The 23,753-nt window shown below is 30.8% G+C and overlaps 2 protein-coding genes and 2 long non-coding RNA genes across 5 annotated transcripts in view; 3 read left to right on the forward strand and 1 right to left on the reverse strand.

Moving 5' to 3' along the window:
• Positions 1-23,753, forward strand: part of LOC127720208 (uncharacterized) — a 220,975-nt gene that overhangs the window by 55,518 nt on the left and 141,704 nt on the right. The window lies entirely within an intron of this gene.
• LOC127720209 (uncharacterized) overlaps positions 1-23,753 on the forward strand; it is a 190,474-nt gene that overhangs the window by 24,880 nt on the left and 141,841 nt on the right. The window lies entirely within an intron of this gene.
• The window catches only part of LOC127720212 (uncharacterized), a 72,811-nt gene that overhangs the window by 8,462 nt on the left and 40,596 nt on the right, over positions 1-23,753 (reverse strand). The window lies entirely within an intron of this gene.
• Positions 13,114-23,753, forward strand: part of LOC127720206 (uncharacterized) — a 106,186-nt gene continuing 95,546 nt past the window's right edge. For both annotated transcript variants that reach the window (XM_052226681.1, XM_052226682.1), the window contains exons 1-3: positions 13,114-13,248; positions 17,548-17,612; positions 22,049-22,363. In XM_052226681.1, coding sequence (XP_052082641.1) covers positions 17,561-17,612; positions 22,049-22,363 — 367 coding nt within the window. In that variant the 5' untranslated portion in view covers positions 13,114-13,248; positions 17,548-17,560. The remainder of the gene's footprint in view (positions 13,249-17,547; positions 17,613-22,048; positions 22,364-23,753) is intronic.

Raw genomic sequence — 23,753 nt, forward strand, 5'->3', positions numbered from 1 at the left:
ACAAATACTTGCATAACGATAAGCAAGAAACCCTTTGTATTTTTGATGTTTTATTTTTAATCATTTTCCTTACATAAATAAAGATGACGTTAAGATTTTTTTACATATACTTTTAAACTGAATCTGATTGATCGATTGATTGTTAATGTTTAACGCCTCTTCAACACTAGTGGCTTTATCATAACAGTAAATTTTCTTTGGTGGAGGAAAGTTTAAATAAAAAGACATTATGCGATATGAATTAAAAAAATGCAACACTTTTATCATATGCCAAATTTCATTTCATTCGTAAGTAGATTTAAAGAAAATAACCCAAACAGAAGTATACAATCTTATTGAGTCACACTGTATTGGATATCGTACTTTGACCTATGGATATCTTTTAATTTCTATAGGGGAACAGCCACGTACTTTATAAAGGTGAGGGTGTCATATTTATCCTGATTCTTAATTTTTGATGAAAACTATTCATTGCCAAACAAAAGACAGAAAACAATTGTTCTGTGTAGTTTGTTAAAAATTGACGAAAACAAGATCAGATTTTCAGTGTTGTGTTACTTGTGTGCTCTCTTCGTGCCAATTCTTGATATTTTACATCATATATCATTTTATTCTATCAATTGACCAAATATTCTCATTTTCTATAGAGGAACAGCCAGGTACTTAATGAAGGTTGGAAGGGGGAGAAGGGGGTGGGGGTAATATTTTATACTGATTCTCAATTTTTGAATATATATTGCTTTGCCACACAAAAGAGGGGAAACAATTATTCTGAATATTTTGTAAGAAAATAATCTGCTTTCCCTCGGTAAAAATGTCAAGAAACAAAAAAAAAACATAGCATCCCCATTTTATAAAGTTCATATAATAAATAATTTACCAAACGACATGTATTTTTCACACACCGTGACTATTCATCTGTTTCTTGCTTAAAGCAATTACTGTAATATTTTTCATTATAATGGACAGTGTTTCTGAGTTTAAATCTATATCAGTTGGTTTTATTTTACATTATAAATGAGCTGTAGAGCGTTTTTAAACCTAAACGCATAAGGAAGGAATATTCCACTTTAATATGATCGGTAAAATAGGATGCAAATACTGCAAATCTTTGCAGAAAATAATATGTTTGACGATATATAAGGCAGATAATGCACATGTAAAGGTTTTTCTGGTCGTATAAAACACTTTCGGGTGTCGGGATTGCCAAAAGTCATACCTCCCTACGGTCGGTTTTTCATTTGATGAATCCTGACACTCCTCGGTGTGTTAAACGACAAGAAAACCTTAAAATAATCATTATCTATACAATGATGCGCTGTCTTCAGCTAACCAATATGAACATTTTGTAACAGAGTATTTGTCTGTCTTCCACTACTCCTTGAAATAAATACAATAAATGAAGGTAAGTGTCTGAGTTTATATCTTCTAATTCATAAGTATGTGTCCCTTGTTTAAAGAGATTTTTCTTTTACACTGGACCATAGTTTTTATTGAATTTTGTATTTCTAATATATTTTGCCACTGTTTTGGTATAATATTTGTCATCTGCATTATTTCGGCAATCAAAATTTTATTTTTCATTTTAATGTATTTTCAAAATATAAACAATAATCAACTATGACACAGGCTGAGTAAACCATAAATATGATTATAAATAACTTAAATATTCAATCTGTTAACACATGAATTTATCCAGTTTTAAAATACACATTTTTTATCAAAAATGTTGGGTAAACCTTATTGTTAGGCAGACAAACTGTATTCAGCTACGTAGTACAAAGGTACACACTAAAATTTGGGTTGATATTCTATAAACAAATAAAACAAAAAAAAACCGTCATGCAAGGATAGTCTATTTAATTATTTTTATATATTCAAATGGAGTTATATCCTTTCAGAACGATAGGTATTTCTTTTGAAAAGTCCACCTGGACGACAATAAGTTTCAATGAAATATGCTTCAAGGCCTAAATTTACTACCTGCGTATAGTAAGGTCATCATTGTTCTGATTAAAATGTAAACTACAGTTTGTTAAAACATGTTATTCATTTTATTGTTATCGTGTGTTTGAAAATACAGGATAAGATTTAAACAAAGTAGGTCACAATACATAAAGAAAATATAGTTTAACAAATATTAGATATCGTCCTATGTCTGACATGCTGACCTCACAGATCCGATTGTAACGCAAGAAACAGATGACACAAATGGGTTATAGAATTGTCATATATTAAAGAACAGGATTATAATTTATGATAATAGATTAAAATACAATATATTTGTTTTATTAATTTATTTAATATTATCTTATTTTAAAATATCTCATGAAATAAATGATAGCATTGCCTTTTTTAAAATTAAATCATTCCTATTCTGTTTTTTAAAACATATATCTAATTTGAACTGTAATTTGTCAAAAAATACAATATTATAAATTTGGTATATTTTTAATTCGAACTTTCAATAGTGTTTCATTTTATATGTCATCCTACACCTGTTTTAATTGTTGGACACGTACATCCATTACAGGAAACTATGTTGTTTAAAATAAAATTATTGTTGTTTGAGACAAACCATTACATTTGTTTTAATAAATCGTTTTCGAAATGAGTATATTAGCATTTGGGGTTGATAATTTAGGGTTAGCGGATGGCAATAAAGAAGAATCGTTTTCACTTTCGAGCAAATATTTTACTGATCGTCGTTCATCTGAAAATAAAAGTAATAAATCAAAACCATTCTATTGAAATATCTAAAACGCATTGTAAAAAGTATGTGTCTTAAGGTAGATGAGGGGTCTAAATTAAAAACAATAAAATGTTCAATACTTTGCTAAATGTAGTTTATATCATGATATTGTCAGAAATATAATGACAAGAAAGGTTCGCATAGCTTTTTTCGAGCTACAGATTAGACACACCAATTGTGTGTGAGAATAAGAAGAAAAGTACACGATAGATATTAAATAACAAAAAAAAATTATGAGAATATTGCTCTTATAATTTTCTTTCATAAAATAAAAAGACCTCGTTTTCTTATTACAAATCACATAATTGGTAAATTAACTCACATTCCTTCGCATGATTTGATTATCTAAATCTATCTCCCTTATATGACTGCATTTGAACTTAGACCAAATGTTTTTAGCTGTTTAATAATCGAAGATTTTGGAAGAACATTATCTACAAACAAAGCAGTTTGAGTTCCTAGGATATTGTATATTTTTGCCTTATATAAAACTTTTGGCTTATATTTATTTTTGTTTTCAAGTTGAGATGATACGATATCTATAACAGTTCACAATGCAGTTGTGACGGACTGGAATGGACCTTTCTATGCATCTAAAAAAAGTCAATTAAACTAAAAAAATTAAGCATATGTAAAAACCATCTAAATGATTTACCGAACTAGATATAGAAATAGGAAGATGAGGTATCATTGAAAATGAGTCAACTATCTACAACAAACTGAAATTAAATGGAAGCAAATAGAGGTCATCACACGGCATTCAATAATGAGCAGAATTCATACCTCATAGTAAGATATAAAAAGCCATGTCATGACATTAACGAAACATATTAAAACATTGTTGTGACGTCATTCTATTGTTGTACCCGTTCTTTATTTCAGTGACGGCACTATCATTTACCCGTAAGAAACCTTATTTTACCTTTAACATTTTTAAGAATAACCCTCTTCCTTCTTCACAAAAATTGGAGGTAGCATAATTGATTCTTACAGGTAAACGATAGTTCAAGGACTGAAGAAAAAAAAATGCATTTATTCACACAATTTGTTTCTTTATTTTGAAAAAAAAAATTACAACGAAAGAACAAAAAAACATGTGTTTATTAAGGTCATCTTCCAATACAACAATTTCGTCACTCATCAAGACTGTTTGTGGGAAGGGTGAAATCGGGGGGTGGAGGTAATATTTTATACTGATTCTCAATTTTTTGGAACATATATTGCATTGCCAGACAAAAAAGAGAAAACAATTATTCTGTATAGTTCGTTAAAAATTGGTTAAAAAATAATCTGCTTTCCTGCGGTAGAAATGTCAAGAAAAAGAAAAAAACATAGCATCCCCTTATCATGCTTATAATTAATTACTTACCAAGTGACTTGTATTTTTCACACACCGTGACTATTCATCTTTTTTTTTGATTAATGGAATTTCAGTAATATTTTTTTAAAGTAACTGGACAGTGATTTCTGGGGTTTATATCTAGATTAATTAGCATGATTGGTTGGTTTTAGTTTACATTATAAATGAACCGTAGGGTGTATTTAAACCTAAACCCATAATAAAGGAATATTCCACTTTAATGTGATCGGTAAAATAATATTTTTGACGATATATTAGTCAGATAATGCATATTTTAAGGTTTCTCCTGTCGTATAACACACCTTGGGGTCTCGGGATTGGCAGAAGAAAAACCTTCCTACGGTCGATTTTTCATTTGTTGAAATCTGACACCCCTCGATGTTGAACGACAAACATAATCTTAAAATAATCATTATCTATGCAACAATGCGCTGTCTTAAGCTAATGAATATGAGCATTTTGTAACAGAGTTTTTGTTTGTGTTCTTCCACTCCTTGAAATAAATACACTAAATGAAGGTAAGTGTCTGTCACTTAACAAGTTAAAAAATAAAAAAACAACACGTTAAAAATAGATTTATTTGCTTTATTTTCCATGTATACAGATAAGTACCTACCGGCACAATATATAATACTAGCTTCCATCTACATGATCTAATAATTTTGAGTTTACACTAAAGTTTGGGTTAATATTCTTTAAACAAACAAAAAAAACGTCATGCAAGGATAAAGTCTATCTAATTTTTTTTATATATTCATATGGAGTCATATCCTTTCAGAACGATAGATATTTCTTTTGAAAAGTCAACCTGGACGACAATAAGTTTCAATGAAATATTCTTCAAGGCCTAAATTTACTACCTGCGTATAGTAAGGTCATCATTGTTCTTATCAAAAAAGCAAACTACAGTTTGTTAAAACATGTAATTCATTTTATAGTTATCGTGTGTTTGAAAATACAGAATAAGATTTAAACCAAGTAGGTCACAATACTTAAAGGAAGTTTTACAAATATTAGATATCGTTCTATGTCTGACATCCTGACCTCACAGATCCGATTGTAACGCAAGAAACAGATGACACAAATGTTCATAAAATAAAAGAACCTCGTTCTCTTTTTGCAGATCACATAAATGGAAAATTGACTTACATTCCTTCTCATAATTTGATTATTTAAGCTATCTCCCCTGATATTATTGCATTGAACCTTAACCAAATGTTTTCAGCTATTTGACAATCTAAGATTTTAGAAGAACATTATCTACATACAGGAACTGTGTGTTCCTAAGATATTGTATATTTTTTGCCTGATATTAAACTTTTGGCTTATATCTATTTTTGTTTTTAAGTTGCGATGATAAGATATTTGAAACAGTTCACAATGCAGTTGTGACGGTCTGGAATGAACCTTTCTATGCATTTAAAAATGGTCAATTAAACAAAACTCATTGGGCACATGTTAAAACCCTCTAAATGATTTACCACAGTAAATATAGATATAGGCAGATGAGGTGTAATTGGAAATGAGTCAACTATCTACAACAAACTAAAATTAGATGTAAGCAAATATAGGTCATCACACGGCATTCAATAATGAGCAGAATTCACACCTGATAGTAAGAAATAAAAGTCCCTGCCATGATTGTAACGAAACATATTTGAAACATTGTTGTGACAGCATTCTATTGTTGTACCCGTTCTTTATGTCAGTGATTGGACTATCATTTACCTGTAAGAAACCATTATGCTACCTTTAACTATCCAGCATTTTTAGGAATAATCCTCCTCCTTTTTTAAAATATTGGAGGTAGCATAATTGATTCTTACAGGTAAATGATAGTTCAAGGACTGAATAAAAATGCATCAATTCACACAATTACAACGAAAGAACATTTTTTATTAAGGTCATCTTCCAATACAATGATTTCGTCACTCATCAAGACGGTTTCTTGAAGAAAATACTTTTAAATTGATTATTACACTGCCAGTGTCAATATTTATTTCACAACCATTTTTCTTATGTCTTGGGTTGTCTCCTTTAGCTTCAATTCGGTTGACAATGTTCGTTGTAAGTATTGTTTTTGTACTTTTATGTGTTTCTTTTTTATATCCTCGTCCGTCTTTGGATATAAACATCGACATTTGTGTTGCTCTTTTTCTTCCAAACATAATTTTTAACTACAATAATTTGAAAAAAAAATAATGCTTCTTACGCTTGAAAAAGGTGAGGGTGTCATATTTATCCTGATTCTTAATTTTTGATGAAAACTATTCATTGCCAAACAAAAGACAGAAAACAATTGTTCTGTGTAGTTTGTTAAAAATTGACGAAAACAAGATCAGATTTTCAGTGTTGTGTTACTTGTGTGCTTTCTTCGTGCCAATTCTTGATATTTTACATCATATATCATTTTATTCTATCAATTGACCAAATATTCTCATTTTCTATAGAGGAACAGCCATGTACTTAATGAAGGTTGGAAGGGGGAGAAGGGGGTGGGGGTAATATTTTATACTGATTCTCAATTTTTGAATATATATTGCTTTGCCACACAAAAGAGGGGAAACAATTATTCTGAATATTTTGTAAGAAAATAATCTGCTTTCCCTCGGTAAAAATGTCAAGAAACAAAAGAAAAAACATAGCATCCCCATTTTATAAAGTTCATATAATAAATAATTTACCAAACGACATGTATTTTTCACACACCGTGACTATTCATCTGTTTCTTGCTTAAAGCAATTACTGTAATATTTTTCATTATAATGGACAGTGTTTCTGAGTTTAAATCTAGATCAGTTGGTTTTATTTTACATTATAAATGAGCTGTAGAGCGTTTTTAAACCTAAACGCATAAGGAAGGAATATTCCACTTTAATATGATCGGTAAAATAGGATGCAAATACTGCAAATCTTTGCAGAAAATAATATGTTTGACGATATATAAGGCAGATAATGCACATGTAAAGGTTTTTCTGGTCGTATAAAACACTTTCGGGTGTCGGGATTGCCAAAAGTCATACCTCCCTACGGTCGGTTTTTCATTTGATGAATCCTGACACTCCTCGGTGTGTTAAACGACAAGAAAACCTTAAAATAATCATTATCTATACAATGATGCGCTGTCTTCAGCTAACCAATATGAACATTTTGTAACAGAGTATTTGTCTGTCTTCCACTACTCCTTGAAATAAATACAATAAATGAAGGTAAGTGTCTGAGTTTATATCTTCTAATTCATAAGTATGTGTCCCTTGTTTAAAGAAATTTTTCTTTTACACTGGACCATAGTTTTTATTGAATTTTGTATTTCTAATATATTTTGCCACTGTTTTGGTATAATATTTGTCATCTGCATTATTTCGGCAATCAAAATTTTATTTTTCATTTTAATGTATTTTCAAAATATAAACAATAATCAACTATGACACAGGCTGAGTAAACCATAAATATGATTATAAATAACTTAAATATTCAATCTGTTAACACATGAATTTATCCAGTTTTAAAATACACATTTTTTATCAAAAATGTTGGGTAAACCTTATTGTTGGGCAGACAAACTGTATTCAGCTACGTAGTACAAAGGTACACACTAAAATTTGGGTTGATATTCTATAAACAAATAAAACAAAAAAAAACCGTCATGCAAGGATAGTCTATTTAATTATTTTTATATATTCAAATGGAGTTATATCCTTTCAGAACGATAGGTATTTCTTTTGAAAAGTCCACCTGGACGACAATAAGTTTCAATGAAATATGCTTCAAGGCCTAATTTTACTACCTGCGTATAGTAAGGTCATCATTGTTCTGATTAAAATGTAAACTACAGTTTGTTAAAAAATGTTATTCATTTTATTGTTATCGTGTGTTTGAAAATACAGGATAAGATTTAAACAAAGTAGGTCACAATACATAAAGAAAATATAGTTTAACAAATATTAGATATCGTCCTATGTCTGACATGCTGACCTCACAGATCCGATTGTAACGCAAGAAACAGATGACACAAATGGGTTATAGAATTGTTATCTATTAAAGAACAGGATTATAATTTATGATAATAGATTAAAATACAATATATTTGTTTTATTAATTTATTTAATATTATCTTATTTTAAAATATCTCATGAAATAAATGATAGCATTGCCTTTTTTAAAATTAAATCATTCCTATTCTGTTTTTTAAAACATATATCTAATTTGAACTGTAATTTGTCAAAAAATACAATATTATAAATTTGGTATATTTTTAATTCGAACTTTCAATAGTGTTTCATTTTATATGTCATCCTACACCTGTTTTAATTGTTGGACACGTACATCCATTACAGGAAACTATGTTGTTTAAAATAAAATTATTGTTGTTTGAGACAAACCATTACATTTGTTTTAATAAATCGTTTTCGAAATGAGTATATTAGCATTTGGGGTTGATAATTTAGGGTTAGCGGATGGCAACAAAGAAGAATCGTTTTCACTTTAGAGCAAATATTTTACTGATCGTCGTTCATCTGAAAATAAAAGTAATAAATCAAAACCATTCTATTGAAATATCTAAAACGCATTGTAAAAAGTATGTGTCTTAAGGTAGATGAGGGGTCTAAATTAAAAACAATAAAATGTTCAATACTTTGCAAAATGTAGTTTATATCATGATATTGTCAGAAATATAATGACAAGAAAGGGTCGCATAGCTTTTTTCGAGCTACAGATTAGACACACCAATTGTGTGTGAGAATAAGAAGAAAAGTACACGATAGATATTAAATAACAAAAAAAAATTATGAGAATATTGCTCTTATAATTTTCTTTCATAAAATAAAAAGACCTCGTTTTCTTATTACATATCACATAATTGGTAAATTAACTCACATTCCTTCACATAATTTGATTATCTAAATCTATCTCCCTTATATGACTGCATTTAAACTTAGACCAAATGTTTTTAGCTGTTTAATAATCGAAGATTTTGGAAGAACATTATCTACAAACAAAGCAGTTTGAGTTCCTAGGATATTGTATATTTTTGCCTTATATAAAACTTTTGGCTTATATTTATTTTTGTTTTCAAGTTGAGATGATACGAGATCTATAACAGTTCACAATGCAGTTGTGACGGACTGGAATGACCTTTCTATGCATCTAAAAAAAGTCAATTAAACTAAAAAAATTAAGCATATGTAAAAACCATCTAAATGATTTACCGAACTAGATATAGAAATAGGAAGATGAGGTATCATTGAAAATGAGTCAACTATCTACAACAAACTGAAATTAAATGGAAGCAAATAGAGGTCATCACACGGCATTCAATAATGAGCAGAATTCATACCTCATAGTAAGATATAAAAAGCCCTGTCATGACATTAACGAAACATATTAAAACATTGTTGTGACGTCATTCTATTGTTGTACCCGTTCTTTATTTCAGTGATGGCACTATCATTTACCCGTAAGAAACCTTATTTTACCTTTAACATTTTTAAGAATAAACCTCTTCCTTCTTCACAAAAATTGGAGGTTGCATAATTGATTCTTACAGGTAAACGATAGTTCAAGGACTGAAGAAAAAAAAAATGCATTTATTCACACAATTTGTTTCTTCATTTTGAAAAAAAAAATTACAACGAAAGAACAAAAAAATATGTGTTTATTAAGGTCATCTTCCAATACAACAATTTCGTCACTCATCAAGACTGTTTGTGGGAAGGGTGAAATCGGGGGGTGGAGGTAATATTTTATACTGATTCTCAATTTTTTGGAACATATATTGCATTGCCAGACAAAAGAGAGAAAACAATTATTCTGTATAGTTCGTTAAAAATTGGTTAAAAAATAATCTGCTTTTCTGCGGTAGAAATGTCAAGAAAAAGAAAAAAACATAGCATCCCCTTATCATGCTTATAATTAATTACTTACCAAGTGACTTGTATTTTTCACACACCGTGACTATTCATCTGTTTTTTTTTATTAATGGAATTTCTGTAATATTTTTTTAAAGTAACTGGAGAGTGATTTCTGGGGTTTATATCTAGATTAATTAGCATGATTGGTTGGTTTTAGTTTACATTATAAATGAACCGTAGGGTGTATTTAAACCTAAACCCATAATAAAGGAATATTCCACTTTAATGTGATCGGTAAAATAATATTTTTGACGATATATTAGTCAGATAATGCATATTTTAAGGTTTCTCCTGTCGTATAACACACCTTGGAGTCTCGGGATTGCCAGAAGAAAAACCTTCCTACGGTCGATTTTTCATTTGTTGAAATCTGACACCCCTCGATGTTGAACTACAAACATAATCTTAAAATAATCATTATCTATGCAACAATGCGCTGTCTTAAGCTAATGAATATGAGCATTTTGTAACAGAGTTTTTGTTTGTGTTCTTCCACTCCTTGAAATAAATACACTAAATGAAGGTAAGTGTCTGTCACTTAACAAGTTAAAAAATAAAAAACAACACGTTAAAAATAGATTTATTTGCTTTATTTTCCATGTATACAGATAAGTACCTACCGGCACAATATGTAATACTAGCTTCCATCTACATGATCTAATAATTCTGAGTTTACACTAAAGTTTGGGTTAATATTCTTTAAACAAACAAAAAAAACGTCATGCAAGGATAAGTCTATCTAATTATTTTTATATATTCATATGGAGTCATATCCTTTCAGAACGATAGATATTTCTTTTGAAAAGTCAACCTGGACGACAATAAGTTTCAATGAAATGTTCTTCAAGGCCTAAATTTACTACCTGCGTATAGTAAGGTCATCATTGTTCTTATTAAAATGCAAACTACAGTTTGTTAAAACATGTAATTCATTTTATAGTTATCGTGTGTTTGAAAATACAGAATAAGATTTAAACCAAGAAGGTCACAATACTTAAAGGAAGTTTTACAAATATTAGATATCGTTCTATGTCTGACATCCTGACCTCACAGATCCGATTGTAACGCAAGAAACAGATGACACAAATGGGTTATAGAATTATCATATATTAAAGAACAGGATTATAATTTATGATAATAGATTTAAAAAAAATGTATTTGTTTTATTCATTTACTTAATATTATCTTATTTTAAAGTATCCTATGAAATAAATGATAGCATTGACTTTTTTGAAATTAAATCATTCCTATTCTGTATTTTAAAACATATATCTTATTTGAACTATAATTTGTCAAAAAATACAATATTTTAAACTTTGTATATTTTTAATTCAAACTATTCATAGTGTTTCATTTTATATGTCATCCTACACCTGTTTTAATTGTTGGACACGTACATCCATTACAGGAAACGTTGTTGTTTGAAATAGAATTATTGTAGTTTGAGTTAAACCATTACTTTTTTTAATAAATCGTTTTTGTTATGAGTATATTAGCATTTGGTGTTGATAACTAAGGGTTAACGAATGGCAACAAAGAAGAATCGTTTTCACCTTAGAGCAAATATTTTACTGATTGACTTTCATCTGAAAATAAAAATATTAAATAAAAATCATTCTATTTAAATTTCTAAAACGCATTGTAAAAAGTATGTGTCTATAGGTAGATGAGGAGTCTAAATTAAAAACAATAAAATGTTTAATACTTTGCTAAATGTAGTTTATATCATGATATTGTTAGAAATATAATAGAAAGAAAGGGTTGCATAGCTCTTTTCGATCTAGAGATTAGACACACCAAATGTTTGTGAGAATAAAAAGAAAAGTAAACGATAGATATCAAAAAAACAAATTATGAGAATATTGCTCTTATAATGTTCTTTCATAAAATAAAAGAACCTCGTTCTCTTTTTGCAGATCACATAAATGGAAAATTAACTTACATTCCTTCTCATAATTTGATTATTTAAGCTATCTCCCCTGATATTATTGCATTGAACCTTAACCAAATGTTTTCAGCTATTTGACAATCTAAGATTTTATAAGAACATTATCTACATACAGGAACTGTGTGTTCCTAAGATATTGTATATTTTTTGCCTGATATTAAACTTTTGGCTTATATTTATTTTTGTTTTTAAGTTGCGATGATAAGATATTTGAAACAGTTCACAATGCAGTTGTGACGGTCTGGAATGAACCTTTCTATGCATTTAAAAATGGTCAATTAAACAAAACTCATTGGGCACATGTTAAAACCCTCTAAATGATTTACCACAGTAGATATAGATATAGGCAGATGAGGTGTAATTGGAAATGAGTCAACTATCTACAACAAACTAAAATTAGATGTAAGCAAATATAGGTCATCACACGGCATTCAATAATGAGCAGAATTCACACCTGATAGTAAAGTCCCTGCCATGATTGTAACGAAACATATTTGAAACATTGTTGTGACAGCATTCTATTGTTGTACCCGTTCTTTATGTCAGTGATTGGACTATCATTTACCTGTAAGAAACCATTATGCTACCTTTAAATATCCAGCATTTTTAGGAATAATCCTCCTCCTTTTTTAAAATATTGGAGGTAGCATAATTGATTCTTACAGGTAAATGATAGTTCAAGGACTGAACAAAAATGCATCAATTCACACAATTACAACGAAAGAACATTTTTTATTAAGGTCATCTTCCAATACAATGATTTCGTCACTCATCAAGACGGTTTCTTGAAGAAAATACTTTTAAATTGATTATTACACTGCCAGTGTCAATACTTATCTCACAACCATTTTTCTTATGTCTTGGGTTGTCTCCTTTAGCTTCAATTCGGTTGACAATGTTCGTTGTAAGTATTGTTTTTGTACTTTTATGTGTTTCTTTTTTATATCCTCGTCCGTCTTTGGATATAAACATCGACATTTGTGTTGCTCTTTTTCTTCCAAACATAATTTTTAACTACAATAAGTTGAAAAAAAAATAATGCTTCTTACGCTTGAAAGATCATGCCGCAAAACGAGGACCACAAGTAAAATAATTTTATCATCATAATTAGGAGAAATCTTTCTTCTGTAGAGATTTTCGTAAATGTTGATGTGAAAGCCACAGATTGTTCCTTGGACAAAATAGCTACTTAAAGATGTGATTAACAACCTAAACCTCAACCTGTGTACAAGGTGTAAATTACAAACTTGCTTCATGAACTAGGTGGCTTCAAAAGGTTTGCAATGTTGTTTTTTTTTTAATCTTATTGTATCGCCTGTATAGGAATATAATGCAACACTTCGCTTATCAATGACGGTGAATATAAGAAACAGAAAAAAGAACATTTTACCGCAGGTTAAAGAAATCAATCGTGTGTCCGATGCGCACTTTGTTCGTAGTGATCGTTGTTTTTAGAAACCGATGTAGTCACTTGACATTAAATAAACGTAGGTGCTAGATGTAATTATGTGTTTGTTAAATAAGTTTTAAGACAGTTTGTAATTGTGTTATATAGATTTGAAAATAAACCCTTCCTTCTTTGAATTGATTTAAAAAAGGGGAGTTATTAATAAAGTTTTTTTTACTATTTATAACGTCAAAATACGAATTACATTTGTTTCTTTCCAATGTATTTATGAACAATTTCAACCACTTTAAATCTCGAAAGTAAAATGGTTCATGAATACATACAATTAATATACATTAATTACAAAAACAAGGATACATTTGTGTATGTACACTTACAATGATCTGTTTTGAAAGAAAAAAATATAGCGTTGTTTGCAAAGAGAAATAGATGCACAAAACTGTATTTCGGAAACATGAAAAAACCGAAAAGGACAGCAATACCTAACTAATCTGAAAAAGGAGCTACACGAACCTTGCAGAAAAACCGGAAAGGGGGGAGGTGGGGGTATTCAGGTTTTCCTTATATTAAGGTAGCACTCCACAGTTAGGTGTGTAGTTTCGCATTTTGGCCCCTTTGGATTTTTCAAATATAAAAGCTAGTGTGCAGTAAAATTAATTTCTACATAGCTGAAGATTGATATACCTTTCATAGTGGGTTTATAGATTCAAGATTGTGTAATGTATGTATATGAACTGTTTTCCGTATGACAGTCCGTATTTTCATATACATAACAGACATTGGTCAAGAAATTATTATAATGTTTTTTTCCAACTTTTTGTCGCACGAACTTTGTGATGTAATTTTACAAAAAAATGAGGCAAAAGATACCCAATTTTTATTTGATCATTTGGTAGATTAATGTCAATAGTTTCAGAAAAGGTATCACTCAAAGGGATTGAAATTCTAGTTTTAACCAAATTTTGGGTGAAAATGTGACATTTGTTGCCCCTTTTTGCAATATTTTATGATAAATAAATGCAGAATGTTGCCATGAATACACAAAAAAAGGAATTTCATTTCACCATTTTAACTTTTGAAAATCAAATCTATGGAAGATACTGATTACATACATATGCACATGTATGACACAAATAATTGGCTTAATGTATTAGAAAGCCAGGAATAGAAGATGATTAAACATTTTGTGGTTAAATTACAATTTTATTTTCTAACTGTGGAGTGCTACCATAGTAGGTGAATACGTCTGATCTCCGGATATTTCATGGGAATGAATTTAGATATTATAACTATATTAATTGATTTTTGCAAGTAAAAGATATACTATTTGGATCATAATTATCTTAAAATGCATTGACTTAACTATAGGGGAAATCCGATGAACAAAAAAATGAATTTAAATTGCTTTCATGATAGTTATCTCTTCATTTGTGCTCATTTATTATATCTTATAGTGTTGTATTTGAAATAAAATCGACTGTGGTGCACTCGATATTGCTGAACCTTTTTTCTGCAACGTGAACCTGTCTTCAAGCTTCATGTGATTTTCATTTTTTTTTCTCATTGGCCTAATGAGAAATAAAACCCCAGAAGGAAATAAGGAAGTAATAGGAGAGGACTACATTTTAAAATATATTTCAAACTTGCCATTACACCACGATTTTTTGTGCAGCTAATAAATAACTGATTTTTTTTTCAATTAAACCAATGTGACGACCAATGTTACTGCACAAATGCGAATAAATAAAGAAAACATGTTCATAAAAAAGTTTTAAAACAACTTTAAAAAGACAAGATATCAACATATTATATAAGAGTTACATCCCTTTCTATGTATTATTAAGGACTATAGTGACGTTGCGTTACCATTCACTTACTTTTGCGTGTTCATCCATGATTATCACAAAGTTGTGAAACCAGTAGGAGAAAAATGAAGTTCGCACATTTCGAACTAATTATAGATATAGGGTGTGTAATTAGTAAACAGTTGATAGCGCTCTTATTGTGCTGCGTATTCTATAATAAGGTCTTTCCACTTTTCCGTGGAAAGACCTATTGATTTTGTTCTGATTATTATTATTATTATTATTATTATTTTTTTTTTTTTCTTCCGCCTAATTTTTTTCTTGCGTAGTATTGTTGTTTTACAAGATGTCGCTTAGATATTTGGTATATGATATCGAACAGTTTATACGCTTTTGAAAATGACAACCGCTTAACTGAATACTTTACGTTGTAAGAGTTATCTCCCCAAACACTGTTTTTCTTGTGGCCACTACTCCTTTGCAACCATAAAAGATTATGACAAATTTATTTTACCAAATTGCTCGCTATATCTTCAGGATGTTGAGTTTGGTTTTCACCGAAGCGTTCCGGAGACTCCATATGACAGTTATTTCCCCTTCTGCATTTGATATAAGTGATATGCATTTCTAACTGGTAAACCATAAGTGATAGAGACCTAGGGTCTTTTGATTTGAGGTCCTTGGTAAAATAAAAAGAAAATTTGGTCAAGGTCAAAGGTCAAGGTCATATTCTAAATTTTGATTTTGGCTTATTTTTACTTTTTTTCAAAAACCGTATAAGATATCGACAACATATTATTACTAAATTGTTAGTATTTACATGTCGTAACACATACATTTTGGTTTAAAGGGTGCGCTAACATTAAATTCGATTTTTTTCCCCTCTTGTATTTAAAAATACGCGTATAGTGATATCACTCATTAACCATATATTATTAAGACCTAGGGTCTTTTGATTTGATGTCCTTAGTTTATGACCTTGACATTGAGCTCAAGGTCATAGGTAAATTTGACGTTCTAGATTTTGACCTTTGCTTTTACATCATATGTATACATGATAAAGCCATGGGACTTTTTGCATTAGGTTGCAAGCCCTTTGACCTTGAAAAATCCGACAGGAAGTGACCTTGTGTAAACCGGAAGTAGCTATTTTTTGTACTTATTTAATATAAAAGTATATAGAACCATATATTTTTGGAATCAGTGTCAAGTAAACATTCAAATTATACTGAAAGTAACATTTTTCAAACCGGAAGTAACAAATTATCTCCCTTATTTAAAAAAAAATATGTATAGAAACCATATATTTTTGGAATCAGCGTACAATAAGCTATCATTTGACGCTAGAAATGACATTTTAAACCGAATTTTAATATTTTCATATCAAAAAAGATCTTTCTGGGTGGAAAGACCTTCAATTGTTCTCTGAACAATTGGTTTTTAATATTGTTATTACAATTCTTCTCGAAAAAAATTGACCAAACTCTTGTGTCCGCTACTGTACTAAAACTACATGTCCAATCGACCCCAAACTTTGCAGCCACTAGGGTATACATGTAGTTCGTCGTATTTTGACAACGTTGTGCAACTACCTCCCAAGAATTTTCGTAGAGAAAAGAAATTTCAATGCCGTAAAAATCGCTTGCTAGCTCCGTAAATCTCAGTGAAATCCTACACTAAAATGTCTGCTCATAGATAAAAAATACAAATCTATGTTACAAACTGCTACTGAAAAATGTACATTGTATGAAAATAATCGATAAACGTGTTTTAAAGTTACACCGGATCAATTAAATCCAAAGCATGCACTGCTCGTGAAATGTGATCAAAACGTCAATTACCTACAATGACAAAAGAAATACATTGTGTGTATTCCGTCGCTATACATGTTGTCTGTCCAACGTCTCCACCTAAAAAGAAATAAAAAAGTTTTCGGTACTATAAAGTGTCGTCACGTGACGCCACAATCTGGCTCGAGACAAAGTCGCGCGCGGGACCTAGAATAGAATAAAAACTTTCCAAACTAAATATAGAAACTTAACCAACACAATAATATGGACTTTTTATTTAGGGGGCGGGGGGGGGGGGGCTATTAAACCTGTTTCTTTCTATTACTTGTGGTTTTTTTTTCTTCCTCTCTCCTTGTAATGTGAACAATTGACTGGAAGACGTTAAAACATGCATTGAACAAAACAAACAAACAAACAAACAAACAAACAAACAAACAAACAAACAAACAAAACAAACAAACAAACAAACAAACAAATCAAACCAACCAATCATGTTTTCAGAGGGGAAAGACCGTTTACAATTGCTTTTTTAAAGTAATTGATTTATATTTATAATCTATATTATTTTCCAGAAATTTGTAAGATATGAAGTATTTACTACCATTGTGGATTCTGATTAACTGTCGTTTATGTCAAGGTAATTAAATGGTTATTGTATATATAATTTTTTCACGTAGTCACAAATCTGCATAATGCAAGTTTACAAAAAACGCTAAATGTTGAGAATATGGTAAAATATTTGGATTTCTAATACCTTAATTAAATCAAACACATACATTTTTAACGAGGTGGCTTACTTCTGTTTATTGGCACTTTACAAAAAAAGAGGTCTATGTTTGTCCGTTCGTTGGTCATCCCAAGACATTTAGTCGCATTTTATAGAACTTACAGATATCAAATGTAATAAGCTTCATTTGTGAATGCAGTACCGTGTGATGGGTATTCACAATCTTTGTTCATCAGATTCCTGCTTCCTAAATACTTATCTATTTCTTCGCATAATGGCTATGTTTGATATTTGTGTCGCAATTATTTTAGGGTCCGCAAAGAAGAGCTTCCAGAATTTTGTTCCGATTCCCATGATATTGCTATACAGGATAACGCGTTTTCATATTTATCGATTCAAAACGTTTTGTTAAAAGAATTTTTACATATTCTCTCATATACAGCAACACATTAACAGGATAAAAGGAATCACTAAATATATCGGATATTACAGGATAGTACATAAACCACCATCAATAACAATTGTTACAAACAACACTTTACCTAGTCAAAATACCATGCTGTAGAATTTTCGTCGCATTTTTTCTAATGAATTTTACTTTGAATTTGATATCAAGCTTTATATGACTGATTTTGGTAGTTTGTTCTTATGTTGTACTGTTACACCACTGTCACAGGTTAGGGGAAGATTGGGTCTTCAAACTAGTGTATCCTCGCCACATTCTGTATATGCCTGTTCTTAGCCGGGAGCCTGTAATTCAGTGGTTGTCGTTTGTTGCTGTATATCATATTTGTTTTTCGTTCATTATTTTTGTACATAAATCTGGCCGTTAGTTGTCTCGTTGGAATTGTTTTACATTTGACATTTCGGGGCCTTTTATAGCTGACTATCCGGTATTGGTTTTGCGCCTTGTTGAAGGCCGAACGGTTAACTATAGTTGTTAACTTTGATGTCATTTGGTCTCTTGTGGAGAGTTGTCTCATTGGCAATCATACCACATCTCCTAATATTTATATTATATTAGTATGTCTTCAATCATGTCAATGAAATAGGTTTTGAGATCAGTTATTCATCAGCCGCCTGTTAACCGAATATTTGTATATTCTTATGATGTCTATAAATGAAATTTGTGTCATATTTTCTCATCAACAACGAATCAAAGCATCATTTAAATTTGGTTTCAAGCGGCTTGTGATATGGTTTCCAATCCATTACTCATCACCTTTCTGTTATACGTGAATACTGGTAACCTTTGTAAGATAAGCAATATAAATACCGCACGGAACATATGCATTTGTTCTTGTCTATGTGTCTTAATGATGGTCACTACCCACTACCATCCTAAATTTTTGCAGTACTAATTGATATGTTCAAGTTAAAAAAAAAATAGTAGCAAAGTTCATCAATATAATACAAACTAGTCTCATTAAACTGGATACATTGAAATACATTTCATTTCATATTAAAAAGTCATATTCTGATTAAAAAAAATCAAATTCAAAAACGTCATAAAATGGTACCAGCTTATTACTTAGAGACCTAAAATCAGTAAAAGTAGTAAAACGAATGTTAAAAGTATTATTGTATTAGTCATTTCTGGATAATTGTTTAGGCCTTCCCTGTGAAGAAATATGTATGATAGAGAACTATCCATTTTCTTTAACCGGATAGCAACCCATGAGTCGAAAGACAGTTAATTATTAGAGCATCCTCTAATTGAATAAAAAAAGAGACAAAAGGCACCAAGGTGGCTTTCAAAACTCATAAAGTCGCAAGAAACCGACAACCCCATGAACAGACGAAGAAGTTCACAAAAACATTACCTAAAGACCCCAACCAATAACTGGGGGTGATCTCATGTGAACCGGAATGGTTAGAAGATCCTGCTCCACTTATGGCACCCGTCTTGATATACATATATACACTTGACAAAACATAAAGTAAAGGAACAGGGCATTTATGAATGGTTTTCATCTCAAAGGCATAGTGTTACTTCGATATAGATATATCATCGTGTGAATCTATAATGATGTATTTCCCACTTTCCTCACTGTTTGGAAATTGAATATGAAGTTTAAAAGTGCAATATCATGAACATTTGATTGAGACAAAAAGTTATATAGGAATCGAATTAAGTACCCGAAGAGTAACTCTTAATTCGATTGTTTTTTTTAATAGACATGCGACTTAGATGGAGATAGATCATTGATTTTTAACTGTTTAATATCCTTAATTCTGGAGTGCTGGATTTGCTAAGAATTGCTCATCGATTGAAACGCCATGTAAACAATTTAAGCATAGTACTACTAAGATAATTTTGATAACAATTATCTACAGAAAAAATACCTTGAAAATAGTAGAGATGCAACACTATAAAAATATTTTTTCTCTAAACTAACAAGATGAATAAATAAAGGCAACAGAAGTATACCGCTGTTCGAAAACTCATAAATCGATAGAGATAAAAACAAGTCCGGGTTACAAACTAAAACTGAGGGAAACGCATCAAATATAAGATGAGAACAACGACACAACAAAAACACAACATTAAAATGTAACACACAGAGAAAAGAACTATAATATAACAATGACCATTTTCCTGACTTGGTACAGGACATTTTAAGAAAAAAATGGTGAGTTGAACCTGGTTTTGTGGCATGTCAAAACTCCCGCTTTTATGGCAACGTCAAACACAACACCAAAACGACAACATCACATGACAGGACCACAATACAAATAAATGGAAGAACATATAGGACAAAGAAACACACGAATAATAGCTAACAAAAGGTACTAGGCTTAAAATTTAATACGCCAGACGCGCGTCTCGTCCACACAAGACCAACCAGTGACGCTCAGATGAAAAAAGTTTGAAAGCCAAAACAAGTACAAAGCTGGCGAGCACCGAGGACCAAAACTTCCAAAAAGTTGCGCCCAACACGGCCAGAGTTTTCTTCCACGGACAAGAACATCCTTATCATTTAAAATAATTTATAATTTTGCAAACAGTAAATTTTATAAAATGACTAAATAATAGATATACATGATAAAACTAAAGTGGGGATTAACTACAGAATAAAAACGGATACATTACATAAAACAACTTAATCCAACACATAAAAAAATACACAGCCAATTTAGCCAAAGCATCAACGCACAAAGTGACGTCACATTTGAAATTCTAAAAAAAACACACAAAGTGACGTCACAATTGAATTTGTAAAAATATTTCCCAAAAATAAGATAGGATTAGGATTGATAAAAGATTAGATTTGTAATACTGACATTACATTTATTAATAACAATGAAAATTACAATACTTATTAATATCAAATGGTAGTGATTAGATAATTAATTGTATTATCTAGCTATGTCGGTGTTTCTTCTGAATCAAACTGTAAACCAAATATATCGTATAAATTTCATTAAACCAAACTAAAATCCAATAAATGAAGGGGGTGATTAATTATCTTTACCATAACACACGAATATAACAGACAAGACGTTAAGACATTTGACAAAATCCGACGAGAACAACAAATATAACATCAAAATAAAATACATGAATTTGGGATAGAAAGGTACCGTGACACGTCTTATAGCAATGCGGTTTCACACTCAGCAAAACAGTCACAATCGGGAATAAGTCACGTTCGGTAATTAAAAGATCAGACGACGTAATGACAAACCATAATCTAACACGTGGTAAAAATGTCCTTAGTTAGTTTGGACAAAGACACATCGAATGGATCAACCAATTGGTGATGGTGTCCGTAAAATTTACGGAGTGTCATTTTTAATCTGTCTTCCTCATAACTTTGTTGGAGCAGTTTCTGCGTAAGGAGCACACTCCTGTATATGAAGTCCGTATAGTGTGAACAAGCACGAGAATAACGTATCAATTGAGATATGTAAACACCATACGAAGGGGCAGAGGGTATGTTACTGCTGAGAAATGGGAAATTGATAACTGGGAAGTTGAAATCGTCCCGTTTATCATAAACTATTACAATCCAATGGGAGTGTGGAGATTGAACAGTGTAGTTCTGACAAAAACTCGTAGAGTGTAAAAATCTCGTATTATAGTTGTAAAGGGAGAAAGACCAATGCACTTGCATATTAAATATATAGCTATCTTCATTTTTTTTCAGAAGTAGACATATAACACTATAAGATCCACACGATGATATTATGTCAACAATTTAAGTTTTGTCAATTTGTTGCGAGGAGTAAGTCTGTCTGACATTATGTCCTATAGCTTTAACTTCGATATTGTTATTGTTTTTATATCTTTACTATGTTACGCAAAATAAACCCCTTTGTAAAGAAGAAATAAACTTAACAAGTTTTAGGTGTTTTGGAATGGACAGTTATTGGAAAGGTTACGGAGTATGGACACAACGTGACATTATTTTGCAATGTGTCAAACTGCTGTCCACAAGATTCAGGATGGGATCAGTACACTCCACAACAACGCACACTGTTTATAGATGTCAAAACAGGACGATCTAATAAAAAATATGACGGAAAGGTTTCAGGAGATGGATACACTTTAATTATACAAAATTTGACTAAATCAGATCTTAATGTTTCGTATGCCTGTGTGTATGGTGTAACAATTGGTGAAATTAAATTTCTACTGGAAGAGGATGTTTTCACGTGTAAGTACAAGCACTTAATACATAGGAGTCTGATAGATATGATATGGTTAACATAGGGTGTTGATGAATATCATTGAGATAGTTCACTACAAAAAAAAATAAACATCTATTTCAGTACCTTTAAAGATATGTTAAACAGAGGTAGTGTGTGGTAAGCTTCAATGACACAAAAAAACAGTAAACATAAAGAGATGTATACAATTAAATGTGGGTCATAGATCAATGATAAATTATCAAACAAACAACATACAAAACCGAAGGCCATCTTCAAACAACCATGCAGTCCTCAAAAATAGACTACCGTCTATTCAACATGTAAAAATAGATTGCCCGGAAACTCTACAAAAACATGAATAAATTGTATAGGAATTATCAAATATCTTCAATCAAGATCTACTCCTTTAATAATAACAATGATTCAAAGTTCGTACTTTCTATTTGTACTAATGTAAATATCGTAGATTAAAATGTCTAAAAAAAATTGAAAGTTGCTAAAAACCTGTCATTGTGTTATGCTTGCATCTGTTTAATAGGAATAAAAAGAAATGTAACGTATACAATAATGAGACTATGGGACATTTCCCCAACATATAAAAAAAAACAAAATACAGTAATTTTCAACTACCACTAATTCAGTTTAGTTTTTGTCGAGCCTGTGACTTTTGTCGCAGAAAGCTCGACATAGGGATAGTGATCCGGCGGCGGCGGCGGCGGCTACGGCGGCGGCGGCAGCGTTAGCTCACTTCTTAAAAACTTTGTATTTTAGAAGGTGGAAGACCTGGATGCTTCATACTTTGTGTATAGATGCCTTATGTTACGAATTTTCCGACTGTCACATGTCCATTGTCCATGACCTCATTTTCATGGTTCAGTGACTACTTGAAAAAAAAATTTTGTAATGTTAATTTCTCTCTTATAATGAGTAATAGGATAACTATGTTTGGTATGTGCGTACCTTGCAAAGTCCTCATGCCCGTCAGATAGTTTTCACTTGACCTCGACCTCATTTCATGGATCAGTGAACAAGGTTAAGTTTTGGTGGTCAAAACCATATCTCAGATACTAGAAGCAATAGGTCTAGCATATTCGGTGTATGGAAGGACTGTAAGGTGTACATGTCCAACTAGCAGGTGTCATCTGACCATGACCTCATTTTCATGGTTCAGTGGTAATAGTTAAGTTTTTGTGTTTTGGTCTGTTTTTCTTATACTGTATGCAATAGGTCTACTATATTTGGTGTATGGAATGATTGTGAGGTGTACATGTCTAGCTGGCAGGTGTCATCTGACCTTGACCTCATTTTCATGGTTCAGTGGTCAATGTTAAATTTTTGAGTTTTGGTCTTTTTTTGTAATACTAAATGCAATAGGTCAACTATATTTGGTGTATG

This window comes from Mytilus californianus, unplaced genomic scaffold, assembly GCF_021869535.1.
Source record: "Mytilus californianus isolate M0D057914Y unplaced genomic scaffold, xbMytCali1.0.p SCAF_11, whole genome shotgun sequence".
NCBI lineage: Eukaryota > Metazoa > Mollusca > Bivalvia > Mytilida > Mytilidae > Mytilus > Mytilus californianus.